Below are 23,734 nucleotides of genomic sequence, written 5' to 3'. Positions count from 1 at the left end.
GTACAGAACAAGGGGGAACAGACCTGATTTTTAATTTGATTTCAAAGAAGGGGGTGCAGGGCGTTACAGGCGGTGTAGACACCTCAGGAATCTCCGACAAGAAGTCCAGGGGGGAAAGGAAAGCCAAGTCCAGGCAACCGGGACGCTCACCAGGGCAGGAGGAGGAGGAGAGGGAAGCATCCTCGCCAGGGCTGGACCGAACCCAGGCGTCGCCTCCTGTGGCACCATGCGCACGGGGGGGCAGAAACCCGGTACTGCCCTGGGGACAGCGGTGGGGACATCCTCAGCCTCCCCCAGGCTCAGGAGCAGGTGATTTTTAGCAGGACCAGGGTGGCGTGGGGCGAGCGGTAACACTTTGTACTAAGGGTATGAGCAGGGGCAAGGCACGGGTCGGATGTGGCTGCTGCTGTGCTCCTGGCTGCTCGCCGGACCTCCCTGCCCCGGTTCCCCTGCCTGTACCGGCAGGTACCACCACCCCGTTTCCCTGCCTGTACCGGTGGGTACCACCACCCCGTTTCCCTGCCTGTACCGGTGGGTACCACCACCTACCCCCTCCTGAGCTCTTAGGAAAGTAGCTCTTTGTAGCCCTCTTTTTTCTTGGGAGCTGGGAAATGCTGTCGAAGCAGTGAGAGTTATTATTACTAATATAACTTTCTCTGTCTATAAAGTACAATAGAATATAACAATTATATTTATAACATTTTTTTTTCCAAAATACTAAATAGATGCTATAAAAACCTGTAACTAATTGTGCTATAAACTGCAGGCTACAGGGTTATAACAAACAATGTATTGGCTTAGTCGTTGATATGTGTACATCGGAGCACTTTATAAATGCTTTATTATTAGCATTTACCAAGGAGTTTCCTTCTCAAACAATTTGGAGGGATAAAGCTAGCCAGAGACCGATAACGTGGACTTACACGTGTTAATAAACCCTGACGAGATGAGGTTGGGGGGGCTTGTGGTGAAGCCCAGTATGTTTGCCATGAAGGCGAGGGATGGAGATGAGTGCCACAGCCCTTCCCCAGCCGGGCTCCTGCAGCCACCTGAGACGGACCCGTGTCCCCCCTGTTGCCTTTTCTCTTTTTTCTCCTTTTTGTTTTGGTAGCAAGGGGAATGGGGTTTGGTTCCCAAAGCGGCTGCTGGGAGTGGGAAGGGAGGAGCAGGGTGACCCCCAGCCCTGCGGCATCGGGGCTGCAGGGTGGTGCACGGCCCCGGCGGCGGGGACGGGGCGGTGAAATGCACGGTGCCCGAGCTCAGCTGGACCTGCTTTTAATAGAAAGTGTTACCGAGAGCACAGGCTGCTTCTGTCAGATGGAAACCTGGCCGTGGGGGAAGGGATGGGGCTGGCATCCTTTTGCTTTACTGCCCAGAGCGGCGCTGAATACCTGCATCCCTCGTTACACTAGAAATCACTGAGATGGTTTTGCCAGAGGATGGACCAGCCTCAGATCCTGCCTCGTGGGGTGAGGATGGCATTTCCCCGTGTCTCACAGGGAGCAGCCAGGAAAGAAGAACCACGACCCCTTCGGCCTCTTGCTTGCCCCTCACCGGCACACAGCCCTGACACCATTTGCTAATGCAAGCTGTGCTTTGCCACCCGCCCTGCAGGACAAGACACAGGTGAGCTGCAAGTCTGGTGTAAAAACAAGCTGAAAGATCAAAAAGGAATAAAAAAAAAATAAACGGGGAGCTCACTTTCCTATTAGGGATGTGCACAGAATTAATTCAAAAAAAAAGGAATGCAACTGGAAATGCAACTCCAGCTCCCTATTGCTTCGGAGGCTGCCTTCGCACCGTCGCCATCTCACGTGGATGGAGGCGAGCATCGCATGGGAAAGCCCGGCACGGGTCGGACCCGCCTCGCGGCACCGCTGGCGGGGTGCGATGGCACGGGGGGGGCTGCCTGCCTGCCCGGGGGACGCCGGGGTCGGAGCCGTGCAAAGCCAGTCGGCCGCTGAGCCCGGGACGCGAGGTAGCGGAGGGGTGACCTGCCCGGCAAGGAGCGTTTCGTGATTATTTGGTGTTCGACAGGCTGGTGGGGAGAAGCCTTCCTCGGCTGAACCGGCGCAGAAGGGGGACTCAGAGCCCTGGGGAAGCAGCACCCAGCACCCTGAGGGGATGTAAGGGGCAGGATGGGGGCTTTAGGGTCTTGATCCTCCCCCCCCCCTTGCTTTCACTCAGAAATTCTGCCTGGAAATCTGACCCAACCAAGCCAAAAGAGAGCCCGTGTAACCTGGCCTCTTGCCGGAGGCTTCTCTGCCCTCCGAGGGGAGAAACTCCAGCTCCATGGGGAGGAAAATGGGACACTCAGCTCCACCGTGCCCCAGGGATGGGGCCACCCCGGCGCATTGGGCCACAGGCGCTGAGCAATTTTCTTCTGGGGAGGCAGGTGATGGCAGGCAGCAGCAAGTGTGGCCCCTGCAATGCCAGGGCAGGCGCTGGCAAGGATGGACCCAACAGCCAACCTCTGGGCACCATCTGAGGCATCTGCTCCACCTCCCTGGTGCCACGCAGCATTTCAGGCACAGCAGAGACACAAATCCCCCCCTTGGATGGCTTTGACCCCAACCGCCGGAGGCTCGGAGAGGGCTTGGGGGTTTAGCCTCCTCACCCCTCGCTACCTCCAGGCAGCCCAGCCACCCACCCACTCCGACCTGCCAGTGGCCACCGCATCACCCTGCCCAGCACCGCCCAAGGTGCACTGTCCCCAAATGTCACCACAGGGTGCCAGTGCCGGCAGGGAAGTAAACCCCAAGGTGCCACCGCAGCATCACCCCTTCAGAAAGCAGTGATGCCAGCGCTTGCCGGGGACCCGCGGTCCCCGAGGACGGGAGGCCACAGGGGCACGGCTTGGGGGGGTCCGTCGGGGCAGGGGGCTCACATGATGGTGCATCGGTTCCTGCGCAGGGCGCCCTGGAAGCGGATGGTGGTGTGGACGTGCTTGCAGCGGGCGCAGCCCACGCTCTTCAGGAGCTCGCTGAAGAGCAGCAGGATGTGCCAGTTGTACTTGGCCGAGCACTCGATGTAGCCGCACTTCCACGTCTTCTTCACCAGGTTGGAGACGTTCCAGCGCGGGATCACCCGGCCCCGCTGCAGGTCCCGCTTGTTGCCCACGATGATGATGGGTGTCTCCGAAGTGCCGATGACCCTGAGGGAGGACAGAAGGGGATGGGGGCACAGCACGATGATGGACCGGCCGGCGGACCCCAACCCATCCCAAACCGGCACCTGGCTTTGGCTTGCCAAGACGGACGTGCCACCTCTTGGTCTGTCCCCTTGTCCCTCTTTGTGGCCAGCCACCTGCCATGCCAGCCCCAGTTGCCTTCCCAGGGATGGCTGCCCTCGCCTACAGGGGTCCCGCTCCTTCTCCTGCCCTTGGGTCCAGTTTTGCTTTCGCTTTTAGGCTCCCAGCTCTGCAAAGAGGCTTTGCCCCAGTCTCTAATATCCCATCTCCAATGTCAAGAGCAGAGGAGTGCTGGGGCGAGCCAAACTGCCCTGCCGGGAGCCGCGGGGGGATGCACCCACCAGCGAAGTGGTCCCTACCTCGTTTCCAGGATCTGCTGGCGGATGGTTTTGATGTACTCGAAGCTGTCAAAGCAACAGATGTCATAGACCAGGATGTAGGCATGGACGCTCCGGAGCCCCCTGCAACACACGTCCGCCCACTCCTGCAAGGTGCAGAGAGGGATCAATCCTGGCTCAGCCCCATCGCCGTGCCCGGGGGATGCCCCGCTCCGCTTCGGGGCTGGGCACACCAAGGAGGCTGCTACGCCGGCAGGCAGCAAGGGGGCCGCACGCTCTCCAGCCCCGACACCCAGCACCCAGCTCACCTCTGCTCTGCCCCAACCCATTCCTGTGATGGCTGCATCTGCCCCTGCGGCCCTTCAGCAATCCCCCCACATCTCCGGAGATCCCGTATCCCCCTTGTTAATCCAGAGCAGAGATAACGGGATCTGTCAGCCCCAATTCCCCTCTTGAGCAAGGATTACAGCCTGCCTAACGCCTGCCTAATGCACAGTGGTCCGGAGGTGAGCTGGGAGCAGGGCTGAATGCAACCCCCTGCCCTGGATGTAAAAGCTTCACCCTCCAGAGCTGCTAATTAGGTGTGTTAATTAGAGATGCACCCTGGTTTTCGGGCAGGGCAGGTGAGGAGGGTGCTGAGGGTTGAACAGGGCTCAGCCCGGCCCTGGCTCCGTGGGACTGGGGGTGATGGACCAGCAGCTCTGGGGGTCAGAGGGGGAAGGTGACGGCAGGGCTCTTCGAGGGGACACGAGAGGAGCGGCGGCTGCTTGGGAGGGGGGGCCTGCAAGAGTGAAGTTGGGAGCCAGGGCAGACGCAGTCAGGGGTGGCCTCTCCGCAGCCAAAATTTGGAGCTGTAAGAAACAGCTGTTAGGAAAGCTTTGGGTTTCCAGGAATAACAGGATTTTTTTTTTCCATGCTATAGGAGTGAAAATCTGCCCCACTTTCAGCCACTTTCCCAGCCCCGCAGTGGTACCAGGGCTGCAGTGACACCGGGGAATGGCAGCCCATGCAGGCAGCACCGCAAACCCTCCTGAGTGCAACTGGAGAGGAGAAAGATGCACCAAGGAGGAAAGGCATCGCTTCTCCCCCAGCAAACCTCTTCAGGACCGTGAATCATCCCTTTCTGAGTTCATCGTCGGAATGAGGCAAAACAAGAAGACGTAGGACCGAAGGAAACGGGGAAAAGGAAAGTTTTGGGGTGCGGGTTGGGCTCTGTTGCAGACGAGCTGGGAGCGAGCGGCATGGCACAGCCCCTCTCCCATCCATGGAGGGGAGGAGATGATGTGTAGCTCCGTGCTATCAGAGATGCAGGTGAATGAAGCGGCAGCGTCTCAGGTTGCTCTGAGTCCTGATACACCTGGGAGATTACTAAATTGCAGCTGTTTCACCACGCTGGGATGCAGCTTGCTCTGGCGCCGTGACGTGGGGATGGTTTTCCCTGCACAGGGCAGCTTTCCCCGGGATGCTCGGGGCTGGAGGAGGGTCGTGCTGCACATCCTGCTGGTCCCATGCAGGAGCGGGACATCGAGGAACTGCTGGTCCCCGCTCCTCTCCCAAGACATCGCCACAGGGGTGCTGCTCCTGGGCATGGAGCAGAGCCCAGTGATGCTTCCCAGCAGGCAAAGCCGTATCCCCCACCGTGGTCCTCTCCTTTCCCCTCGGAGCCATCCCTCTGACCATCCTCTCTTCCCTGGAAACCTCCATCTGTTCCCACCAGCCGCCTCCTCTTGAGCGCAGTGAGGCAGGGAGTTAATCGAGTATGTTAGCATCGGCTGCCGTGTCAATAAATTACCCTTTGCTATTTCGGGCTGTCTCTTGCGCTGACCTTTCATTCCCTGCACACGCCGATTAATTTTTAAACCTCCTCCTCGCCCCCGGAGTGCTCACTTTGCCTCCTGCCCAGTGGCACAGGGGAAACTTGGAGCCCTACAAGGCCCCTATAACCCTGTCCCCATTGGGCACGGGGGCAATATAATTATATTCATTAAAAATACAAGAGAGCCCAGCTCCCGCGGAGGTGCCCCCACCGGCAGCATTGCCCTCCAGCGTGGCTGCGGCCACGGCTGGGCACCTCTAGCTCCTTTCCCTGCAACAGTGGCACAACTTGCGCCCCTGGGACAGGGCTATGGCATGAGCTTAAAATCCCCTGGGGGATTTGAACTTAATTAATTTTAATTTTTTTAATGGGGAAAACCATTAAACCCCCCTGACGCTGTCGGCACTGGTGGCAACGCTTTCCAACCCCACACTGCCTTTAGGGGCTGTTTTGGAAGCACCTGAGAGCGCCGGGGGTTTGAGGAGGAGCTGGTGGGCTCAGCACTCCAGGGACAAGCCCAGGCAATGCTGGGGAGGTGACGGCCACCCCGGGAGCGGACAAGCAGCTCTGCCTGGCTCGGGCAGTGGGTGCATCGGGGTCTGGCTCTCCAGGAACCACTGGTTTTCACCTGCGTGCTCTGGTCACGCTCCCCCAGCCCTTTGCTGATGCCAGCTCTGACATCCACGGAGCTGGATCCCGGTGCTCCGGGCTCCACCGCCCAGCTGGATGGGGCTGTGGGCAAGGCCAAAGCCATGGTCCTCGGAGTGGGACACTGCCCCTCCCAATTTGCCATCATTTTAGGTGAAAAAGCTTTCAAAGACACTTTATCTTGGGCCCGCACAGCCGATAGCCATGAGGATGCGATCCCTCGCACTGGCTTTTAGCAAGCAAACCCCGACATGGAGGGAGAAGCAACCCCCGAAGAGGAGGAACCGGGACCCTGCAGGGTTATACAGCGAGACCCCGCTGAGGTCACCAGAGACCCCGCAACATGGGGGTCCCATCGCACCGAGCCGGGTGCACCCCTACCTGCAGGGTGTTGACGGGGAAGGCGGTAATGGGGGGGAAGTCCATGATCTGCAGGTCGTGGACGTGGCCGTTCATGACGACGGCGGGCAGGTAGACGCGGCGGGCCGTGGTGGGCACGCAGACCTCGCTGAACTCGTTGTAGAGGAACTGCCGGACTATGGCACTCTTGCCCACGCCCTGGGCTCCCAGCACGGCGATCTTGAACGTTGCCACCATGCCGCCGCGCGCCGGCCGCTGCCCTGGTGCTGCCCCCGCAGTGCCGAGGCTGCATATTCCCGCGCAGGGGGCCTCAGCCCCATTCAGGATGCATTTCCCCTCCGGGACAGCCCGTCGCTGCAAGGCCAAGGAGAAGCCGGTCAGATCCTGGAGCCACCCTGGCAGACCCCACTTCAGGCAATATTTTTCCAAGCAAGAGACCAGGGAAAAGGGTTCTGTCTGTCCTCAGGGAGCAGGAGCATCCCCCAGGGCTGGGCGACATCCCCAGCAGCCACCTCAGCACTGCAAGACCCCAGGGTCCCCCTCGGAGGCTCCCGCCCTGCAGAGCCAAGGAGAGCCAGGATTTGAGCGAACTTTATCCCAGGAAGGCTCTCACAGGCACATTCAGCCCTTTTGCTACCAGAGCAAGGAAACCTCCGGGAAAGGGACTGTCTGCAGCTCAGGTTTTGCCCAGTCCCGGCAGCAGCGGGGTCCCGGGCTGTGCTGGGGACTTGTCCCGTAGCACCTGCGGGGACCATCACCAGCTGCTCCATCCCGGTGCTGCCTCAAGCCAGGGAATCCATCTTCCCTCCGCTTGGACAACCAGAATTGCCTTTTGCTGGGGCGGGGGGGAGATTGTTCTGTGCCTGCGAGCGACAGCTTTAATGTTTAATTTCAGGCTTTGAGCGGTTTGGCAATTAACTTGATGGAGGCTAATTTCCGAGCCAGCTGACGGGGTGAGCCCGCAAGCCGCTGGCACGCGTGCTGAGGCCGGAGGGGCCCCGGAGCAGGGCCACGCATGCCGGGGGGACACGGGGTGATAACCCATGCATGAGGATGCAAGAGCTGAGTCCGAGGAGCCCAAATGCCTGCTGGCACTGGGTTCCTGACCAGGAGCTGCGATGGAAACAGCAAGGGTGAGGGGCCGGGTCCTACTTTTGCTCACTCCCATTGCTAGGAAGCGGTTTGTGCTTTATCCCAAAGTGTGGATGCTTTTACCAATTTGCAATGTTCTCATCTGTTTTCCCTGAAAACCATCCCCAAAGCACAGGGCAGCGGTCCTTGAGGGACCAAGGTTCAAACTACCTTGTCCTGCCTGTTTTGACAGGGGTTATTTGCCCCTGAGGAGGGCTTGGCCATGGAGGTCCCTGCTGCTGGGTGCCGGGGCAGCCAGGCTTCCCCTGGCTGGGCCATGGCTCACCCTCACCCTCCCCACACCGGGGCCGGAGGCCTTCAGCAGGGCCGGATCCAGCCCCAGGGGCAGCAGGGCAGGTTTGTGCCCAGGGCTGGGGGCCATGGCACGCCGTGCCGCTGGGACTGTCCCCTCGGGTGCTGACTGCCCTCGGGGGCCCGCTCACCCCAGCCCCAGCAGCGGGAGCGTTTCCGTGTCACATGCAGGGAAATGGGGGGTACAGGGCCCCCCGCACCCAGCCCTGCCGGGGCCTTTCTCCACCAGCAGAAAGCACTGTCATTGCAAGTCCCGGGGGGCCACTCTGCTGCAGGGACAGCCCCGTCCCCACAATCCCTTCCTCCTCACAGAAGAGACCCCAGCTCCTCTGCAGGGCCGGAGGGTGATGGAGCGACACAGCCGGAGACCCAGCACCCACGGGGCTGCCCTGAACCGCGGAGCGGGCTGAGCCCTGCCGTGCCACCCCAAAAATCCCCGTCCCCCTCCCAGCTGACACACGGGGACCATGCACAGGGAAAGCCAGCTCATGGGCCCCAGAAAGCGGGCTTGCACCCCGAAGCATCAGAGGCCGACCTGACGGCTCCAGCCCCATGAGCGTCTCACGCCAACGTGCCACCGCGGGAAACTGAGGCGCAGCGGGGGGGACGCAGCCGGGGTGGCCCCACGGTGGGGTGGCGGAGCGGGGACCAGCCGGGGGGGCCCCACGGTGGGGTGGCGGAGCGGGGACCAGCCGGGGGGGCCCCACGGTGGGGTGGCGGAGCAGGGAGCAGCCGGGGGGGCCCCAGGCGCTCAGCGCAAGGCCGAGCCCAGCGGGTTGCAGGGCCGGGCGGAGGCTGGCAGGGTGCCCCCGGGAAGGATGCCCCGGCCCCCGGCGCGACCTTGGCCACCCCGCCGCCACCCGCACCCGCCACCCCGCGACGCCGGGGGCGGCCGGGGGAGCAAGCCCTGACCGCGGCGGGGCGGGGGCGGCGGCAGCCCCCCGCAGCCCGCAGCCCTCCCCAACCCTCCCGGGGAGGGGATGCTCTCGCCGCGGCGGGCGGCGCAGCATCCCCGGCACCGGTCCTGGGGCTGGAGGAGGTCGGGGGGTGGCGGCGGACACACGCACCCCCAGGCCGGCGGGGCCGGGGGGGAGCGGGGAGCACCGGCGCTCAACTTTGGCTGGGGACACCCCCCCCCCGCCCCGGGCGGCAACTTTGCCCCCCGACCCCCCCTTCCCGCCGGGGTCCCCCCCTACCTTGCAGCGGCGGCCCGGGCCGGCGGCGTCCCGGCGAGCGGCGGAGCCATGCGGCGAGCCCGGTGCGGGGCGAGCGGCCCCGCTGCAGAGCCCCGGCCCGGCCCGGCCCGGCCCCCGCCCGGCGCGGCGCTACCGAGGGGCCGGGCGGCGGCGGGGGGCACCGGGCGGGGAGCGCGGCCGCCGCTGGGTCGCAAAGCCCGGCCGGGGCACGGGGGAAGGGGGCAGGCGGTGGCCGGGGAGGGAGGCAGGCGGTGCTCAGGCAGGGAGGCAGGCAGAGCCCGGGGGGGGAATGGAGGCAGCGCCCGGGGAGGGAGGCAGGGGATGCCCGGGCGGGGAGGCAGGCAGAGCCTGGCGAGGGAGGCAGGCACCGCTCAGGCAGGGATGCGGGCAGTGATGCCCGCGGAGGGATGCAGGCAGTGCCCGGGGAGGGAAGGAGGCAGCGCCCGGGAAAGGAGGCAGGGAATGCCCGGACCGAGTCGCAGGAAGCCAGGAGCGAGACCGGCTTCTCCCGGGGCTCTGGGGAGGTGCCGATGGGAAAAGACCCTCCCATGTCCCCCCTGCAGTGCGCTGGGTGCAGCACCGTCACCCCTTCCCTCCCCGGCACCCGGCGGCATCTGTGCCCTCACGCCCACCCGTGGAGCCCCCTGAGGCCGGACTCCTTCGGGGGAGGAGGGTAGGACCCCTCCCGGGGAGCCCTTCCCTCCTCTGACACTGCTGCTCAGCGTGCTCTTGGGCACATCACTTCACCTCCCTGCTGTGCCAGCCCCCGGTCCAGCTGGCAGGGCTGGGGGTTTCTCTGTGCCCGCTGTCACCGGAGGGTGCTCAGCCCGGGGTGGTGCCAGGCCCCACCAAGGGAGGGACATTCCTGTTGCAGCGGCTGCATTTCTGGGACACCCTGCACCGAGCATTTACCTGCGCGCTGGATAGCGAGGAAGATGCTGGTCGCACCCCTGGGGAGCGTGGGCCAGGCCCCCGCAACACGCTGCCGATGGACGCCCCGCACCTCTCCGCTCCTCGAGGCAGACCCTGAGCCCTGCTCCAGCTCACCGTGACACCAGCGGGCACCGGGGTGTCCCTGTGGGTCTGGCTGCGACCACGCAGGCTTGGCTGAGCCGAAACACTGGCCACGGCACGGCCGGGCTCCCCTCAGCCTTGTCAGCACCTTTGGCCAGGAAAAACATCACCTCCAGGGCCTCCTCTCCAGAGTGAGGAGGGGGTACAAGTGGAAACACATTGCCATATCCTTCCTAGGAGAAAAGGGGACGGCAGACACAGCCCCATGGCTCGGGGGGACAAGAGCAGCTGGCAAAACATGGGGCAGCCTTTGCGCCGCTCTGCACCAAGGCTGGGGCTGAGATCAGCGCCAGGCAAAGGGAGCCAGAGCCCCTTTTCCATCTCTCATTACACCGGGGCTTTCAGAGATTTGGGGCTTATTTCCCTGCAGAGCTGCCTGATGCTCGCAGCTAGGGAAATACTTAGGTGTCCCTGGGGGTTATTACCAGCCCTAGATGCTGCTGCTCTTCCCCGGCCCCCAGCTCCCCTTCCCTGCATCGCCATAAAGCAGCCCTCAGCCCTGGAACATTTCAGGGAGAGGGCAGGGATCGCGGCTGCACATGAACTCTCCCGCACAATTCAGGCTCCAGCCTCAGGGCTATTTTTAGCAGTTCCCTCCAAGATGCTCTTCACTTGCAGTTTTATTTGTGAAATTTAATATACGAGGGAGGGGGGAGGGGAGCGGGGCTGGATCCTGGCACGTCCTCCCTGGCTGGGAGGCTTATCCCAGCCTCAGTGACAGGAGACCGACACAAACCTCAAATCATCCATCAAAGAGTCCCCGCGTCCTGGCACGCAGGCGGCAGCGGGGACAGGCAGAGCTGATGGCTCGGGGGGCTGCGGTCAGCCCCTGCCTCTGCCACAGCCTCCAAAATCTTCGGGCGAGTCCCTGCCTCTCCTGGTGCTGCACGGTGGGCTCAGGAACCTGCTGCCACCCGATGCTGGCCCTTGGCACACGCACTGGCACGGAGCAGGATGCGTGCGAGGCCGGCAGGAGCAGCAGGGATTTTGGGGAGCCCAGCCAGCACAGCAGGGCTGGCCCCATCTCCAGCCGGAGCAGCAAGGAGCAACCCGGGAGGTCCCTGCCCCATGGCGTGGGCCTCGGGAACGGGGAAGGCTGTGGGGACCATCCACCCCCGTGGCAGCTCCCAGCCCAGGGAGCATCGCCTGCGTCCCCTGAGCTCCCAGCACCGGAGGCTAACGATGCTAATGAAGCAAACCCAGTTTGCAAGGTACAGCGTGGCCCGGGGTTGGCGTGTCCCCATTTAAGGGCCATGAGTGTGCCTGCAAATCCAGAGCAGCAGGAAAGACCAAGTTCTCCCCGAGGAGCCCCTGGCAGAATGGGAAGGGAGGGAGAAACCTTTCCCTTTGCCATGGGACACGAAAGGGACAGCAGCCGACATGGCAGAGCCCTGAGCATTTTGCAGCAGCTTTTGTTCCTGTTGGGCCAAATGCTGCCCCAGGCTCACCCCCAGCACCACGGCAAGAGCAGACCCACAGCAGGGAACCACCATCCATCCCATCCCATCCCATCCCATCCCATCCCATCCCATCCCAGGCGCACCAGGGATGCACAAAGGGACACGACAGCAATATCAGTGCCCCCAAATCAGCCCGTCACTGTTGCTACTAGACACATCCACCAGCTTCTAACACAAAAACCTCCCAGTGCAGAGCATCACGGGCTGATACGGTACCTGCCACCCCAGGTCCTCGCAGCGTAGATGTTACCTCATCTCCAAGTGCCACTAAGCCAAGGCTGGGCAGGGGCGAGGGAAAGAGTTGCTCTGCTCGAGGGCAGCACCTCCCAAACCTGCTTCTTGTGCTGTTGCATTTCTGGCCACTTCGAAGGCTGAGTTTGGCCCTGGCCTGGTACAGAGGTTTTGCAGCCCAACCCATCCTGCCCAAGACAGGACCGGCGATGGCAAAGCCCTCTGGAAAATGCCAGCACCAGTCCAGAGCAATCACCGACTCACCCGATGTTACCATTTCACCACAGGGAAAGCGGGTCACGTCACACGCAGCCCAACTGGGGCCCAGAAAGGGCTAAATGGGTGCATCCATCTTCCTCTCCTCATCCGTGCCGAGCTGCCAGTGCCCCCTGCAAGCCAGGGTGCTTTTCCTGCTGCCGTTCGAGATGAGAAGAGAGCAGCAGCCGAAGGCAGAGGACCGAGGATGCTTGCTACCTCCTCGCCCTGCAAGCCCCAATTTTGGGGGGTCTCTGCTGTAGAAGAGAAGTGGCTGGTGAAAAGAGGATGAAAGGCTCCCTCCCAGTGAGCAAACAGCCTCCTTCCCACCAAATCCAGCCTTCAGCCCTGCCTGCTCCCATGGGTAGGGCCAAAAGCAGGGGAATCGGATCCTCTCCCCAGCTGCACAGAGCCACACGCAGCCACAGCATCATGGAAATGAGTTTATTGACACGGACGGCAGGTAAAGCCTGAAGAGCAACACAACTACGCGGCGAACACTCGAACGAGCGGCGTGGCGGGAGAGGAGGGCGAAACACCACCAACCGAGCCCAGGCTCTGCCCTGCGGCGCAGACACCCACACGCCCGAAAAGCTGGGAAGAAATCTGGCAAGAGAAGGGGGTGCTCAGCAACCCCTCCCCACATTGAAGCTACACCCGCTGCTCGGTGGAGGAGGCTTAAGCATTTGTTCTTGACCCTCTACCATCTCCTCCCTGCCCCGACACAGCATTGCACTCAGTGCCACTGGTGCTTCCTTAATTGCTCTATTAATGATTTTTGCAGTGTGCCTGCAGGGCTTGGAGCAAATCACCTCCCAGCACACGTGGGCAGGGCTCAAGGGCTGGATTGCTCCAGCTCTGCCCCACTTTTTCCCCAGCCAGAGCACAGGGGTTCCTGCACAGGGACACCACTTTCCTCGGGGTCCTGCAGCTCCCGGGCCCTGCTGGAGTCTCTTCCAGGGCATTGTGACCTTTTCCCAGCACTGGCTTTGTGGTTGCAGACAGTGCCGAAGCCCTGATGAACCATCTCCCACCGTAAAACATTTATTGACTTTGAATGTGGCATCTAAAAAGACAACATGGGGGTTGCTATGCGCAAGAGCTTTGCTCACTGGGGAGGAGATGGCATTAAAGCATGCTGGGGAGGGCGAAGCCGTTCTGGTTAGTGGCTTGGTTTAAGCAGGACAAGCTATGGATGGAGCAAGGACATGCAAGAGGCTTTGCTTTCACTGCTGTTGCCGCAGCACTTAGTGGTTGCAGTGTGGCAAGTCCACAGCCATGGACTGGAAAGGGAAGCAGTCCTGGCCCTAAGGACAGGTTGGAAAAGAGGGGCCAGGGCATGGGGCTGCTGGGGACAGGGGGTGGGAGCAGGAAGCCGACTGGCCCTTGTTACCGTGTGCCTCTGGGCACAAAGAGCCAAGCTGCAAATGGAAGAAAATCTTCCACGATCTGCTGGACTCCCAGCCCAGCCGGGACCTGAAGCCTGCAGGCGGGCAGGGTGCAGGCACCGCCAAGCCCAAACCATCTCCCATCACACCACAGCCTGGGTTTTGGGGGACAGCAGGGAAACAGGGAGAGCCACTCTGCCCCCCGTGGCACCCCGGGACACTGCCAGCACCAGCCCCTCTCCGTAGGGGCACGGCTGATGCCTGCAGCGTGGGGAAACAGCACTGCCACGTTCGGATTTACCACCACGAGCCTCGGGGATTGCCTGGGGTTAGCGCAGCGCCGGGTGAAGGTGGCACAGCTCAGGGGATGGCCGAGAAGGCAGTTTGCCCATAGCAGGCACAGAAAGAAGAAGAAGAGGGGCTGTGGGTGGGTGAGGATGCAGAGACCATACCTGGAGCTCTGGCAAGAGCCTTTTGCTCTAAGAGCAGGCTCATTTCCTTCATTTCAACCATCGCTGTCCCGTTATCAATCTAGGTCTGCAGCTCCTCCCCACGCAAAAGCAGCCTCACTTCTCAAATCAGCAGCTAATGAGCCAGGGAGATGGCTGGAGTGAAAACACACCATCAAAGGCAGAGCTGAGTCTGCCAGCACAAGTGTAATAAAAAACCCCCCCTCTCTTTAGGGCTCCATCCGCCTCCATGAACCAAACTGATGGCTCTGTTCCTAGTTCCCCGAGGCCGTGCTCACCCTGCTAGAGCCCGATGTCCCTGCAGGGCTCCCAATACTTCCTTCGAATCGCCTTCCCTTTAAGCCAATTACAATAGAAAAACTCAAAAAAATGTATAAAAATATAAAGTGCAGTGTTATGTTTCCGACACTTTTGCCTTGTTTTAATGAGCCGACGTGTGGTTTTTGCTTGTTTTTTTTCAATGAGCGGTATTTTACAAAATCGTAACTACGCCTAAAGCCATTTAGAAAACACTGAACATTGGCACAAAATGGAGAAGCCCACGAGAACGGACAATGAGTGAGGGGCAAGGGGATGTGGGAGTAGTTGAAGCAGTGGTTACAAACTCCATGGACGCTAAAAATATCAAAGGGGTTTGTTCCCTATCATCATTAGCACGTGGATACTAATTGCTACCTTGTTTAATCAGTGCCTTTGACTGAAATCCTACACATGAATACAGCTGCTTCCAGTTAAGAGTGCTTTTCTCTGCGCCAGTGGTGAAGGAGGATCTGGGGACCCCTTTCTCCCCCCCCCTCCTTCTGCAGGGTGAGGCACAGGCTGATCTCCTGTTAGTTTTTCAAGATGGCATCGTAGGCCTGGTAGATGTACTGGGACACTTCGGGAGCTCGGCATTTCAGGGAGAGCTGCGGAGAGGAGAGGAGAGGTTAGCGGTGGTGCAAAGGAAGGCAGGAGCTTTCTACTGCCTCCACGAAGGCAACTGGAAACGTCTAACCTACAGCATGGGTTGGACGGAACAGGGACATGGCTGACAACAGTCACCCAGAATATTTCTCCTCGGTACTGCTTTCTTCCTCACCAACACTGAACTGCCCTTTCAGAGCTTGCTATAAGCAGGAGGAGGTACATAAAAGCAAACTCCCACTGCGGGGTTCCCAAATTCCTTAACAAATGTAGGTGCCTCTGCAGGCATGAAGGAAGGGGACATTGCCCCAGACTGAGACAAGGGATTTGCTTGCCCTCATGTTGTAAATCACAGCACTAAAGCTGGGGGCTTCCAACGATTTGCTGCTCAGTCCTGACAGACACAAACTTGGCTGTCACCCTGCTCTAAAGCAAGGATCAGGCTGAGACCAGGCTTGCGGCATCAATCACTGTGCAAACGCGTTAAATCACCTTCCAACGCTTGCTTTCACCCCGCGGGTCCTCAGACCATGGATTTTTCTTGAAAATCCTGGAACAGCTTCCAACAGGAGCTAAATCCTCTAATACCAGGATGCTCAGACACACAGGTCCTCAGCAGGGGAGCAAAGTCAAAGAGAACAGCTACAGGAGTGCAGGGTGCAGGACAGGGCGCACCTTCCCACCAGCCACAGGCTGGTGCCAGCACAAGGCCAAAGAGCCTCTGACATCCAGACAGCCGGTCTCCGCTGCAGGAACGCGGCAGGGCATAAATTTCTCCTTGTTTATCAGAGGGGGAAGGGCATCCTGGCAATGCTTTCTCGCTAATGTCTCTTGGCTTTATCTCTGGGTAACCTTGGCAAGTAACTGCTCATTGCTGAGTGGGCATTATCCCAGCTCACTGGTAACAGAGCAGTGCAATTCTGTTGTTTCTCACTTTTTTCCAGTTCAGTGGGCATTCCTAATCCCCCAGTCAAATTAACAGGATCTCCCCCAAAACAAGCACGTTAGGCAAAGCAGGGAGAAATCGCTCTGTCTGCGAGGCGAGTTAGAAGGATGCCAGCCTGCGCCACGTGCCGGCCGACACCTCACCGTGTAGTTCGGGTTCCCCGGCTGAATGCGAAGCTCGGCCAAGATCCAGATGCCATTGGTGAGTTTCAGAGACTGGTAGAGCATGTCCTGGCCTTCCACGTTCCTCTTGGCAATGGTATAGACGTTGTTGTTCTGCAGTTTGCTGGAAACGGTGTCTTCAGAGAGAAGGAAGAAAAACACATCTGTTAATTCAGATTCATCAGCTGCGGAGACAGGAGAGCCCAGAGGAGCATTCCCAGGATGCAAGCGCACAAGGAAACGCTGACTTCTGTCCCAGAGTTTTCCCTGGGGACAGGAGCAGATATGACACAAGGGGAAAAAATTCCAGTTTGCTTCCATGGACCCACCTCATTTCTTTTAGGCTGTGATCCCTTGTGAAGTATTTGCCCATCTTGCAGGGCTTTCACTTACTGCTCACTGCCCTGGGTCACTCAGGACTTGCTGCCTTTATCAAGGCGAGAGTCCGCAGCTCAGAGGGTAAGAGGACTCTGCTGTGTCTATAACCCCCCCAAGCCCCAGGCAGGCTAGCCTGGAGGCAGCCAAAAGTCAGAAGATGAAGGTGGAGAAGAACAAAGATGCCTGCCTGGGGCTCACTGGGGTGCCTGGTTCTGAGGTCCCATCCTAAACACGACAGCTCCCTCCTGCTTCCCCCCCGCCCCACACAGACACTTCTGGCCAAACCAGTGTCCTACAAGGTAATAAAAATCCTTTCCTTTTTATTTTTCAAAGCAATCACTTGAAAGGGTAAAAACCCAGACACATCTGTCTCTAGACATCATAGGGCTGTGATACAGTTTTAACACACTGTGTGACCTCAGCACTCGCAGAAGATGTGTGATTTCACCTGGAAACCTGTACGGATGTAACCATGACACACGTTATTTCTAAGGGATCTTTCAAAGAAACAAGAACAGAGGCAAATATGCAGAACACAAAGACACAAACCAGCGGGCTCCGGATGCCAAGGGGTTTCCAGTGCAGCACAGAGCAGAGCAAACCTCAGTCTTTGGATGCCAGTAAAAGAGGCACGTTCACACTTTGGGTGGAAGGCTCAGGGAGGACTCCACACCTGATAAGCATCACTGGCAAATTCCCATTCCTGGTGCCCAACAGGGGAAATTTAACTCCTTCAAGCTCTCTGCCAGGGCAGGGTGGAACACCCTGTCTATGCTGGGCCGTTATCAGCAGGTTGGGCAGTTTCGACAGAATGCAAGGGAGAAAAGTGGCCTTAAACCAATTTGCACTGAAAGCCAAGAGACTGGGAACGTGGGATCCATTTCAAGAAGCGTGAGGAGCAGGACAGCAGCAGAGAAGCAGCACAGAGCGACCGTGCAGCTCTAATCCATCCCTGCATCTACAAACACTGAGATCCACCGGCATCAGTGCCAGATTTGAAAATGGACCCAAGTCTGTGCTGGTGTGCGGAGGGATTAGAGAGGGGACGGCAGAGTCTGTTCATGCAGCAGGGAATGGTAGAAGCAGGAAAGAGGAAAGAAAGGGCTCCACAAATCCACACAGTGACGACGCAGAGACTTGGACCCGCTGCCTCTCCCCAGGGCAGTGCTGATAACCAGAGCTGCGGAGCAGCTCCGCGGAGGGCCTGGACCCTTCATCCGCGGCTGGGCTGAACCCCTGTGCTCCCCGGGCTTCAGAGCGGCTGCGTGCAGGTCGAGGAGGGTTCAGGCATCCAGCTACCCAGAAACACTCAGATTTAGGTTTCCTCTCTTCCCCAGTTACTATGGAAACTGGCAGATATAAGTAACTAATGAGATCCTTTGCTTAAAAACCCTCATTCCCTCTGTCTCCTCCTCCCACCCCTACTCCTCCTCTATACAACAAACTCATCCAGATTAGGGAAATGGGCAATGCAGAGCAGTCCCCTGCTCGCAGGGAGCGTGGCCAGGAGAGACCCGCGCTGGAGGGACATCACCCACTAGGGATGAAGCCCAAACTCCCATCTCCTCGCGAGAGCCGCCTCCGGGGCTTTGTGAAGGCACCATATTCAACACAAGCGCTGGCTCAGAGGGTGCATCCTTGTTTGCAAGGGACATTGGTATTAAATGTGATCTTGTTTGCCCCATTTTAGCAGGCTGTGGTTAAACCTCACTGGTCTGAAGCCCCTCTGGACATGTATCCGGGAAGTGGAACTGCTGGCAAGGGTTCGAGACTTTCTCCAGCAATCTTTATACCTGCCGGCAGCAGTCTCCCCCTCCACCGGGGGATGCTGTCAGAGCAAGGGCATTCCCTGGGGAGCGTGGGCGCAGGGTCGGAAGCAAGGCTGCGAGCGGGAAGCTGTAATTTTGGCAGCTGTGGGGCTGCTATCCCATCACGCGGTGTGACGGCAGAGGAGGGGAGCGCTCCTGCTGCCCGGGGAGCTGCGCTCTGGGGGCACAGCGGGCGAGACGGGGCCGCGGAGCAGCTGCTCTTACGCCAAAGCCTTCAACCGTGAGATGGCACCTCTTGTAATTTAAACAGCCGCTGCCTCTGCTGGGGGGCAGACTTCCAAGCAGGGACGTGCTTGTAGGGGGGTACAGGGAGGGAAACTGAGGCAGGGCAGCTCCTAGGAAAGCCTGTTTTCCACCTCCCTGTCTGACCTCAGTTACCCTCTGAAAAGTGCAAGAAATTCTACCAAAACATACCCTGTCTCAGCCAGACAACCAGAGCCATCGTGAGCAGGCTGGAGTGCTGATGCTTGGCTTGCCCGACTCCTGTCCCCTGTCTCAGCACAGATTTGGGAACTGGAGAGACCCTCCCCTCCCCTCTCCCCCCAGGTAGAAGCTCCCATCCCTCCATCCCTCCTGTGCTTCCGAGGATTCGGGATTTTGGAGATCGGGAAGAGTTGCTAAGCAACAGTGCCAGGCTGGGGCTGGCTGAAGGCAGGACCGCTAATGCCATGTGACAGCACAGCCTTTTACAAAAAAAAAAAAAAAAAAAAAAAAAGAAAAAAAAAAAAAAGAGGCAGATATTTGCTGGGAGCAGAGCTGAGCCCAGCTCTGAGCAGGGCTGCTGGTTTCCGACCGAGAGCGCAGCGCCCACCGAAGCCCTGCTTAGTGCCCAGCGCAGGCAGGAGGAGGGCTGAGCCCTGCTGCCCGGGCACGCGTTTCCCACGCACGTGGGGTCTGGTGACTCTGCAAAGCAGAGCCACACGAGTCCTTCTGCCAGACGGCACGGTCTGCATCTGACCTTGCTAAGCGACTTTCCACAGGGCTTTTTCTTTTGGCTCAACGCTTATTCTCAAAACCCTCTTGAAACACAATGTAAGGATATGGAAATATTTCCCCAACACCAAGGCCATCTTTCAGGGATTTTTTTTTTTTTTGCTTGTTTGTGGAGTTTTGCTTGTTTTCCTTTTCTTTTGCTTTTTAAACAGAATTGTTTACCTTACCTCAGTCCAACAACTAAATAGCACACACGGAAAGACAGGCATGCAGGGAAGAACGGCTGGACAAGGTCTCCTCCCCTGCACTGAAGTAATCCAATTCTTTTCAACAGCACTTTCTTTCTGGGTAAAGCAAAGGACATGCTTACATCTTCTACCCATACAGCTTAAAAATGTCACTTCTGAACTCAAACAGCCCAGATGAACAACTGGCAACAGCGGGAGTTTTCACAAAGGACACACGCAACTCAGAATCAACATCGACAATATACCTTTTTTGAACTTGGACCTTCGTGGCATTTTGCAACAAGCAGTGGATATTGGGAAGTAAAATTTAATGCCTATATTTTATGCTGTGGTAGCTGAAAACATCCCCATGCCATTCCTAGCAACACCTGAATGGTTCTGAGCATCCGGCCAAGAACTGCGTTCAAATACCAAATGCATCTGCAGACTCTGATCCAGTGGGGAGGCACTTTGGTCAATATTATGACAGTACATTCATTTCCAAGACATGTAATATGCACGAGTTCTATAATTTATTAAACAATCAGGTTACTGGATTTGCACACAGAAAAAAAAAAAAACATACCAGGGAAGCTTGAGTGTGATTGTCCCCCAGGTTGTTCCAGCAAGAAAATCCAATTTCTCTTTGTTCTAGCATTAGCAAATTACTCGGGCGGTGAAAAACAAAGTGACCACTGCATACCAATAAAGCCATATTCAACTCCAAACGCTAAAGCTGTTGTTTCACACCAAACTGTGGACCAGTAATAACCAAGCAAAACCAAAGTTCCTTGAACTGCTGAACAGCGCAGCAACTAATTGCCTCTTGTTTAATGGCATTCAATCTCCGTGTTCAAGTCAGCTTGTCCTCTTTCACTCTATAGGTTTGGGTAAGCAGAATTTAAAAAAAGAAAAACATTTAGCTAATCTGATTTGCATATCTTAGCTTAATGTAGTGGCCCTTTAAAATTTAATCCAACTTGGCATGTTGAAAAAACAGTGTAAACAAGGCAAACTGAGCTTCAGCGCACGCTCAGTTGCAGGGGAAACCTTCGTTGGTACAGTTGCACCAACAGCACCCAGATTATTTAAGCTATAACAGTCTAGAAATCTATTTTCATGCACTAAGTTCTTATATTTTCATTAAAAAAACCCCAAATCAATTAATTTAGCACTGGATTCATAAGAGATGAGAATGCTGGGGTATAATCATGACCTTGTGTTTTCATTACAAGTTGTATTTCTGAATATGGTTTTCTCCGTGGAACTATCATGACCTCCTCCTAAGAGGCAGATGCATGGCAGAGCTCTAACGAATTCAAGATATGCAGCACATCCTAAGTACACCTTGGCCCCATGGTACCACTCCAAGAGACTCGCTCCTCCGCGGCCACACGGCTCCAGCCCTAAAGAACAGCCTCAGGCCAGTGCCAGCTCTCACCGCTGGGAACCTGAGCCCCAAATCCCTCATCCAGAATTAAGCACTCATCTCTCACCGAGTCACTGGGAACCGTGGGAATACCTTCAAGGGTCCAGGATTTGCTTGTTTTGGAAACAGAGTGGCAACCTCTAACCATTTAAGGGTACCTACTCCTCACTCCACAGCCTGGCACCTCATTTGAGGCTTCAGCTTGCGATGCTGTGGGCAACCTGCAGCAGCCAAGATTTTCTGGTTGTTCTGAGCCCTGCTATGGGGTGAGCTGCCAGGGCCGGGAGCTTTTTTTGCCATCCCTGTTGCAAACCATCAAAGCTTGAGTCAATCCTATTTGGCTTGCCTTGTGGGCACAGGATGGATCTTTTACCTACAAAGGCCTGGAAGCACAGACTCACACAGAAGCATCTCCACTGACGGACTGTGTTTATCTCCGTTTTGCTTGAAGGAACAAAATAAATAACCTGGGGAAAAGCCTGCAGTTTATACAGGAGGTGCTGTAAGGTGACTGTTGCACAGTGACAGACAGCCTTGGATGTACAAGAAATGCACAAGCTGCTTTCTTGACAGATAAAATCCCAGCCCCATAAAAAACCCTGTTCCAAGCCCATTTCACTTTGGTTTAAAGAAAAAGAAATTCAAATCTCAGTTTCTCCACTGAAGAAAATCAGCATCCCCTGTTTAGCTGCTCGGTAGGGCCTCCTACATGTCTGCACATAACTTCAGCCCCACTTCTCACGGGGTGCAGAAACAGCGCAGATCTGAGCGCTCAGGAAAGCGAAGGATCTTTGCAGCTAGGAGGAGAAAAGCCGGGCACCGAGGGTGCAGGGACCACATTTCTGACCAGCCCTCTGCCCAGCAGCAGCTGTGCACCATTCGGCACGCTCTGCTCCGTCTGTCCGACGCCTGCTACAGCCGCGCAGCTCTAGTTAAGTGGCTGGTAGTGCTGCGATTAGGGCACATCAGCTGGGAGCAGAGGTATTTTTAGCTCACAGCTAAATTCGCGTCACTGGGCTGGAATCGGTTAGACCAAAGCATGAATGGTGCGGTGCGTCCCCGAGCCTCAACGGCAACTCGCCGCCAAGTGGGTGGGCTCACGCTAGGCATGAATTACTTATCTGAGCAGATGCGAGAGGAGGGATAGCGATTCACATGGCGGCTGCACACCTCTGTGGAGCCGATGGCGCGTAGAAGCTTTTCGTCTGTGCCAAAGGGTTGTGAAAACCCAGCATCTCCTAAGTTTTAGTTAGGAGCGGTTGAAACCTGCAGATTTTGTTCTGTGCAGCTCTGCCACGGCAGCCGTTGCGGTCCTTATTTTATGCAGTGATACAAGAGCTGCACGCGACGGTATTTCGTTGGTGAACAACGGAACTGCCGACAGCCCAGATCGAGAGCTTTATTCTGGTTAGGCATCTCCTACAAGACAGTCTTTTGAACACGAACCAGTCTTTTCTCCACAAGGATCAAGTTCCAAGAGATTTTATACCTATATTCACTGGATTTAAATGATCAAGATTGTGAATCTTGAAAGACCCTCACCCTACTGTGCCACATGGCCAGACACACACCCTTGCTCTGGTATAAACTAGTAGCAAGATGGATTCGGCTGTCGTCAGAGCTCACTCAGTTTATTTCGCCTCTGCCCTGGTGTGCACCACCAGCCGCTTGCCACCCCGTGAGAAGCCTCCATCCCTGAGGATGCTGGAAGCCCAGCCCTCTGTGGGGTCTGGGGCCTCGCTGATCCTTGTACAGGCAGGTTTGATGCTCTTAGGATGGTCTGTACTAGAGGAGGGCACTGCTTAGATGAAATCTGAGCAGCAGACTGAGTCAGGGTTGCATTGGTAGTTAAAATAGAAGGGACTAAGACATGCACACAAGATTTCCCTAGTTTTCCCTCCTGCAAGCTATTGGCCTGCTCCTTGCCAAAGCCCAGGTGGTCAAGGAAGGAAGCGGCAAGAGGGAGGAGGTGTCAGCAGCGGAAACAGAAAAACAGAAGCTTCAGTGGATGGAATTGTTTGAAATCTGTTTATGAGACATGACCTACTTTCTCCCGTACATAAGCCAAAGAGGCTGGCAGATCCTGCACACCCCCAAGCATCCCAAGTGACGGATCGTGCTCGGGAGAGGCACTGCGTCCAGGGCTCTTGCTAAAGCACCAAGAGAAGCCTCTCCTTGTCTGAGCCCTGGCAACGGCCTCAGATACCACTGCAGAGAACCCGCCCGGGGTTCCCGTGCTCTCCCTGCGACCTGGTAACATGTTCTCCACTGAGTATCACCAATTCAGGCAGGCCTGGGCAAGCAGTCTGGTCCAGGATGGCAAACCCATCCTGGATGGGGAGCATTGCTTGTCACTCCACATTTTCTAACATTTTCTCCTGGAGCCAGAAGGGAGCACGGGCCAGTCTGCAGGATCACCAGTGCTCATCTTCCCAGCCACACCCCCCCCCCCCTCCCTCCCAACTGCATCCTCTGCTAACCAGCACCACAACACCCCAGCACCAAACATGAGAAGTTACCAACGTTTCTGATTTGAGATGCAAAGAGCTCCGGACAGCGCGGTCAGGGCACGGCTGGGGCAGAAGGCATTACCAGCAGCAGCACTGCAGTGCAGGGGGAGAGGCTATGCCAAGCTCGGTCGGGAGCAGAGGGAGGGCTGGGGGAGGCGCAGAGGTTGTTCTCATTTGAAACCCCACAGTGAAATCAAGTCATAAGGTCCAACAGCTGCTATTTTTTCCCCTCTTGCATGCTCCATCTTTTATATTCCAAAATAGTAATAATTATGAGTACAAAGAGACCCATGGTTTCTGTCTGCAATTGAAGCAAGAGGGTGTTCATTGTGCAAGAGCAGACACGAGAGAATAAAAAGGTTACAGGGTTTGTAATCAATAGGGACACTTTTTCCTCTATGAAACATAGCAGATTTCAGCAGAATCCCTTGGCTCCTGTCCAGAACCTCTTGAACAGGAGCAAAGCTGCTACGCTGGCCCCATTCCACTTTTTACGCTCCCTCATCCTTCAGCAGTAGTAAGGTCACACGTACAAGTAGGATGCTCACA

General features: G+C 57.4%; 2 protein-coding genes across 7 annotated transcripts in view; both read right to left on the bottom strand.

The window, feature by feature from the left end:
* Positions 1–56: 56 nt before the first annotated feature.
* RASL10B (RAS like family 10 member B) lies at positions 57–6,600 on the bottom strand. The gene is made up of 3 exons (XM_082328234.1): positions 6,374–6,600; positions 3,550–3,674; positions 57–3,154 (listed from the first exon to the last, which is right to left on the bottom strand). The coding sequence occupies exons 1-3, from the start codon at positions 6,587–6,589 to the stop codon at positions 2,884–2,886; spliced, it is 612 nt and encodes a 203-aa protein (XP_082184360.1). The 5' UTR covers positions 6,590–6,600; the 3' UTR covers positions 57–2,883.
* A 55-nt stretch (positions 6,601–6,655) lies between these two features.
* AP2B1 (adaptor related protein complex 2 subunit beta 1) overlaps positions 6,656–23,734 on the bottom strand; it is an 86,449-nt gene continuing 69,370 nt past the window's right edge. For 4 of the 6 annotated variants that reach the window (XM_082328226.1, XM_082328228.1, XM_082328227.1 and 1 more), the window contains 2 exons: positions 15,862–16,016; positions 12,463–14,774 (listed from right to left, as the gene is read on the bottom strand). In XM_082328226.1, coding sequence (XP_082184352.1) covers positions 14,700–14,774; positions 15,862–16,016 — 230 coding nt within the window. In that variant the 3' untranslated portion in view covers positions 12,463–14,699. Of the gene's footprint in view, positions 6,707–12,462; positions 14,775–15,861; positions 16,017–23,734 lie in introns of those variants that run through there. The other 2 variants (XR_014229938.1, XR_014229939.1) reach the window with 2 other exon arrangements.

The sequence above is a fragment of the Platalea leucorodia genome (genome assembly GCF_965183815.1).
Source record: "Platalea leucorodia genome assembly, chromosome: 16".
In the NCBI taxonomy this organism is placed as follows: domain Eukaryota; kingdom Metazoa; phylum Chordata; class Aves; order Pelecaniformes; family Threskiornithidae; genus Platalea; species Platalea leucorodia.
The sequence above is the reverse complement of the archived record's forward strand: the minus strand, read 5'-3'. Positions and strand labels throughout refer to the sequence as shown.